Source organism: Coturnix japonica, chromosome 24, assembly GCF_001577835.2.
Source record: "Coturnix japonica isolate 7356 chromosome 24, Coturnix japonica 2.1, whole genome shotgun sequence".
In the NCBI taxonomy this organism is placed as follows: Eukaryota; Metazoa; Chordata; class Aves; order Galliformes; family Phasianidae; genus Coturnix; species Coturnix japonica.
The window spans coordinates 2,977,200-2,982,921 of NC_029539.1; the positions used below are offsets into that span (position 1 = coordinate 2,977,200).

The 5,722-nt window shown below is 53.9% G+C and overlaps 1 protein-coding gene across 1 annotated transcript in view; it reads right to left on the reverse strand.

Moving 5' to 3' along the window:
• The window catches only part of SORL1 (sortilin related receptor 1), a 32,161-nt gene extending 28,947 nt beyond the window's left edge, over nucleotides 1–3,214 (reverse strand). Inside the window, exon 1 of the mRNA XM_015884157.2 lies at nucleotides 2,952–3,214. Within this exon, the coding sequence (XP_015739643.1) occupies nucleotides 2,952–3,155 (204 nt within the window). The 5' untranslated portion in view covers nucleotides 3,156–3,214. The remainder of the gene's footprint in view (nucleotides 1–2,951) is intronic.
• Nucleotides 3,215–5,722: the final 2,508 nt, after the last annotated feature.

The window sequence follows — 5,722 nt, forward strand, 5'->3', positions numbered from 1 at the left end:
GGTGGCACACATCGCTCCTCGTGCACTCCCACCTTCTGCTCAGCACAGAGCATCTGTTCCATCCCCGCGTGGTATTTTAAGCCACCTCCTGTGCTTGCCGTGGTGCTGCCTGTGGCTCGGGCTGAAAATGCCAGGGCCTGAAATCACCCGTATGAAACACGAGTGACTCATTTCAGCGAGCGCCAGACCCCTGTTAATTGTGTTAATACCGAAATCATCTGCTCGCGGAGCTGTTTGCTCTCTGCTACAGCCAACAGAGCTCTCCTTTTGCTGTTGTGCCTAAAGGAAAAGGATAGCAGGGGAAAGCTTGGGTTGGGTAAGGAGCAATGCTTTCCCCCAGGAATGAGCAAGGAAGGGAGGAAGGATAGGACTCAGGGCCTGGGGACCTGTACCAAGATATGCTGCCAGCACCCAAGGCACGGGCAATGTAGGTCACAATTAATTATGGTTCACGTCCGATGGGCTGTGATTGATTTCTCTGATCACGGAGCTGGATGGCATTTATCCTGTAATGTTCATTTCTCTGTTCTGGAGAGCAGAAATGTTCTGCATTGTGGTTTGGGTTGTAGGGTGCTCATGGCCTCAGAAGAGTTCCTGTGCTCTGTGCTTGGGGCCATTCTTGCTGTGTACTGGCAGCTTATGGGTGCACTCAATGCACTCAAACACCTTTCAGCCCACAAGCACCATACAGGAAGACAAACACTGCTCTGGCAAGGAAGGAGGCTGCTCTCCCAGTGAGTGTGTTGCTTTCTTGGTCATCTGTGAGAGCTTTAGTGCAACAGGGATGGGAATGTCTCCTGCACAGAGTCGTCTCGGTGCAGTGATTTGAACAGGAGATGAATTCTTCTCTGCTGGGCTTTGCAAAGCTGTCGTAAAGATGAAGGTCACTGAGTAACAGCACAGGGGAGGAGCTGGTGGTCATCCATGTGGGATGCAGGAGTGCCTGGCTCTCTGAGCACTGACAGGTCCTCAGGGGTGGGCTGATGGGAAGGTCATATGGTCCTCTTACAGTGCAATGGTAAATGGACAGAAAATGATGGAACCTGGTGGTTCTTTAAGGCAGGAGAGGTTGTCACCTGCAAGTCGGCACCTAAGAGTGAATGAGGTTCTGAGCTGATTTGACTCCATCATTCCCCTGGCTATGATGCAGCAGTGATGGGCAGCTCTGCATGAGCAGTGCCATGAGGTTACACCGGGGCAGGGCGAGCCAACACACAGCATATGGCCGAGTGCACTGCCAGGCACGGGGAGCAGCACGTGCCCTAGAGAAGGATCCCCTATAGGGCTCTTAGTGGCTCTCTCCAAGCACTGTCACCTTGCTGATGTCCCTCTGCTACCAACTGATAACCCCATCAGCATCAGGGGAGCAACAGAGACACAGGAAAGGGGTGGGGACCACGCAATGCTTGTGACAGGAAGCAAGCAGTATAGCATGTGGCTTTGTTTTCCCTCTTGCTCACAAACCATAGTGCTGGTTTTTGTCCTTGTTCCTTTTGTAAGACACCACGATATAAAGCAGTGTATGGCTCAGAAGGGTTGTGTAGGGCTAATGAAGGCCTGGTGAGGTATGGTATCTGGGCTTTAATATGCTCACATCCAAAAGCAGCAGAAGGGCCAATTTTTGCATTAAAGTCTGCAACTGTTGTGTGTAATGCTGCCAGCGAGAGCAATTCATTGCTCCAAGCAAATCCCTTCCAAATGCTTCAGGCAATGAGAAAAGACCCAGCAGAGGCCAATTGTATGTATAACTGCCCCTGCCTGCTCTATGACCTGCTCTGGATGTCACTGCAGCCTTCCAAGCATTCCAAGTCCAAGCTACAGGTGCTGCTCTCCACCCTGACCTGCCAGGGTGGCCTGAGTGACAGCCATGGGGGGCTGAAGGGAAAATAGCCCCATGTATGTCCTCATAGTACAGATGAAGGGGAAATTATTGTGAATAGAGAAGGTTAAGAGGGAAAGTTTTCCCTTCAATTGGAGGGAAATGCAGATGTGGCTGCTGCCCTTGGGGTACACAGTGGGACACGAGCAGCCTGAGCGAGCAGGGGTCACACGAGGCAATGGCACACAGATATGAAGTAAAACACAATAATAATGGGCAGGCAATGGCAACCTGCAGCCTCCCAGGGCAGGAACATGGGCAGTGTGCCCTGTGCTGACATCCCACCCCAAAAAGTGAAGCAAAGTGGTCCCAGCAGCAACACTTGCTAATTAATGGAGCCTGTGCAGGGATGCTCTCAGGGACAGACATCTGTAGGCTTCTCTGTGGCCAGCCAGCTCTTCACATTAATAAGCAAGGGCCAATTGGCCTGACACACAGCCAGGGAGAAGCCCTCCTTACAGAGCAGGCTCAGCACCTCACAACAGCACAATCTCGGGCTAAAGTCCCCTTTTCAGCCCAGTTTAGGGGTCGAAACGTCCCATTTGAGCACATCTAGTGGGAGACAGACGCCGGCTGCAGCTCCCAGCTTTGGGATCCCATTCCCTGTAGCCAACCTGGCCGTGTCCCCGGCTCAGACCCATGAGCGTGTCCTGCCAACCCGGCGGCACTGCTGGGTCGCGATGGCTCCGACACCAACGGGGGAGATGCTGGGATGGATGTAACCGCGTTCAGCATCTCCCGGTCAGCTCCGTTTGGATCAGGGTCTAAGTGCGGGCGCTCGTGGGTTCAATAGGGGGCTCCGGCGCCTGGGAATGGGGGAGGGGGGAAACACGGAGCGCAGCATTCACACCGTGAGGGAGGGGGGAGGAACACAGGCAGTGTGTGTGGGGGGGGGAAAGGAGAAAAAGGGGAGGGGGGGGGAAGCGCTGCATGGGTGATGTAACGCACCGCTCCGCCGTGCGGTTGGTTTAATGAATGAAGAATGAATAAATGAGATATGATGCGGATGGGGGGGAAGGGGAGGAAAAGAAAAGGGGAGGAAAAGAAAGGGGAGGTCTCGGCCGCTTCTCACCTGTCCGTACACCTGGATGGGCTCCTGCGGGCGCTGCGCTGCTCGGCGGCTCCGAGGGGGCTCTTCGGGTGCACCCGGAGGGACGCGCAGCATCTCGGAGCCGCCCCCCGCCGTCAACCCCGACAGCAGCAGCAGCAACAACAAGGCGAGGAGATGCGGGGGTAGAACGGCACCTCTCGCCCCGATGCTGCTCCCCGTCGCCATGTTCGTGGCGGGGGACGGGCCGAACCGTGCGGGACCGATGGAGACGCGCCGCCGCCCGGTCAGAATGTGCAATGGGCTCCACCGCACCGCCCCATGCCCGCCCCCAAAGCGATGTGTTCTCCCCCTTCATCCTCCTCCCCTCCGCTTCATCATCCAGGGGTTAAACCGAGCTTGAGAGGTGCGAACGTCGGGGGAAAGCCGTCATCGAAAGGCTGAGTTGGTGTCGAAGCCGCGAGGAGAAAGATAAGGTTGAAAAAGAGAATGGGAATACTTTGAGATTGGATGTAAGAAAGTCTGAGCTTAGAAATAGGTGATAAAAACAACCCCCAAATGGAAGATGTGGTATGTGGTGCTTAACACCGAGTGATGGGAGGTCGGTGGTAAGAAAAGCCGTGATGAGAAAGGGGAGGTCAAAAGGAAGCTGGCTGAACTGGTAATAGGAACGAGCGCTGCAAAGTACACAGTGTAAAATCAACAGAGAAAATAAGCAAAGTACACAAGCAAAAACCAACAACGGAAGATAAACACTAAGAAAAGGAGGAAGGAGGGGGGGGAGTTTTCAGCTAAAGCCTTTACAAAGTCTGTGTTTGCCAACCATAGATGTGGGGTGGGTGGTGTATGGTGACATGGGCACAGTGCAGACCAACACAGGGGGGGCTCAGCTCCCTGCATTTTGCTGGCTGTAATAGAGGAAACGATGCCCGGAGTGTTCCCAAAGGTACCTTTTGCCTAGAAACCTAGTTAGAGTGTTTCAATTATGGAGCCAATAGAATTAGAAGCCCTCCTAACAAGGCTCTTAGCTGTCTCGACTCAGGGTAATGTCCCCCTGGAGGAACACGGGTCATAGGGGTGAAGGCAGAGTTGATAGATGTCTGTGCATGGATCTATGTCTGCAGGTGGGACCAGCAGGGACCCAACACACCGCAGCATCCTTTCCCAAAGCGCTGCCTCAATCCCTAGTAAAAAAAAAATAGAAGAAACTGATTCAGAATAGAATAGAAACTGGTGAGAAATGAGGAACTGCAATTCCTCTGTGCATAGACATGTGTAAGAGCTGACTGCTGGAGGATGCCCCATCCCTGCAGGCATTCAAGGCCAGGTTGGATGTGGCTCTGGGCAGCCTGGGACCAGAATAAGACGGACACACGGACACACGGACACACGGACACACGGACACACGGACACACGGACACACGGACACACGGACACACGGACACACGGACACACGGACAAGCAGCGCCACCTGGCGGCCGACCCTAAAAGTGCATGGGGGCTTGCAAGCTCCGCTGTGAGACAGAGCTTTATATGGCCAAGGCACAGGGAGAAGGATTTGATTTCATTCTAAGTTGTGGCCTCTCTCCTGGGATATAGGGGCATGTGTAGGAGTCAGGTGGTCGGGTGATGCTGTGTGCTGCCCTGCAGGAGGGCTGGCAGAAGGGTAAGGGCAGAGATGGAGCCTTTCCGATGTGCCAAGATCCGTGCTGCTGTTGTTGCATTTAATCCAGGCTTTGCCTCGACCTTTGGTGTTTGTCTGAGCGCCAAGTTACTGTGCATCCAGAGTTCATGTGGACATGGGGATTCAGTAACTGAGGGGAGGGGAGAGAAGGGGAGGGATGCAGGGAGATGAGGTGTGGGGGAATACAGTTCCTGGGGTTAGAGGGTCTGTGCCCATCACAGGGGTCTGCATGAGGGCCCTTTGTCCCAGGAGTGGGTGCATGTGTCTGTTGCAGTAGCTGCACTCTCAAGGTCTCTCAAGGAAGCAGAGTGTTACATGGGTCCCCCTGTGCAGTGGAAATGCTTAGTGACAGCCTGAAGCAGTGATGGAGCACCTGGTGGGAAGGCAGGGCCGACCCAGGGCAGCTCAGGTGCATGCAATGTACTGAGTGATGGAAGGGCTGGAGCCAGGATCCACCCCTTCCCAGCCCTCATTTAAGGGTTGGCAGTGAGGGAAGAGGATGAGGCTGGAGATGTGTGCTTACCTGAGGCTTCTTGAAGGTAAACAGGCTCTCTCCTGTTTCTGCATCCATGGTTGCTGCATTTAGGCTTGTCCTCATTTGCTGATGCCAAGGATTTTGCCACCCTGCTATTATCGCTGTAATTTCCAACCATTATAATGTTACGCCCTGTGTGGTATGGCGTGTATTGAAATTGCTGTGGGGCAGTGATAGGAGATGATTCCCACTCGTGCACCTGGGAACCTCTGCAAGGAATAAAGGGATAAGATGGGCTGAAGGTTTAGGTGGTTGCTGTAGAGTAAGGGGGAAGGCCCTTGGGGTGTGCTCCATCATCTGCCTTGGGTTGGGAAGGTGGAAGGTTGTTAGAGCAAGAGGTCTGGGGGAGTGATAGAGCAATGCTGACTGTGCATGGCAAAGCTCAGAACAGTTCTCACTGTGCTCTGCTGTTCTCTGTGGCTTGGGGTATTAGGGCACAAAGCTGGTGGAGGGGCCTGTTGAGCAGTAACTTCTTCCTGTGGGCTGAAAATGGGGGGTTGATGGGTGGGAGTGGGCAGAAATGGGGGGCCAGGACGGTCTCTGTGCTGTACAGAGATTGAATGAAGATGCCAGATG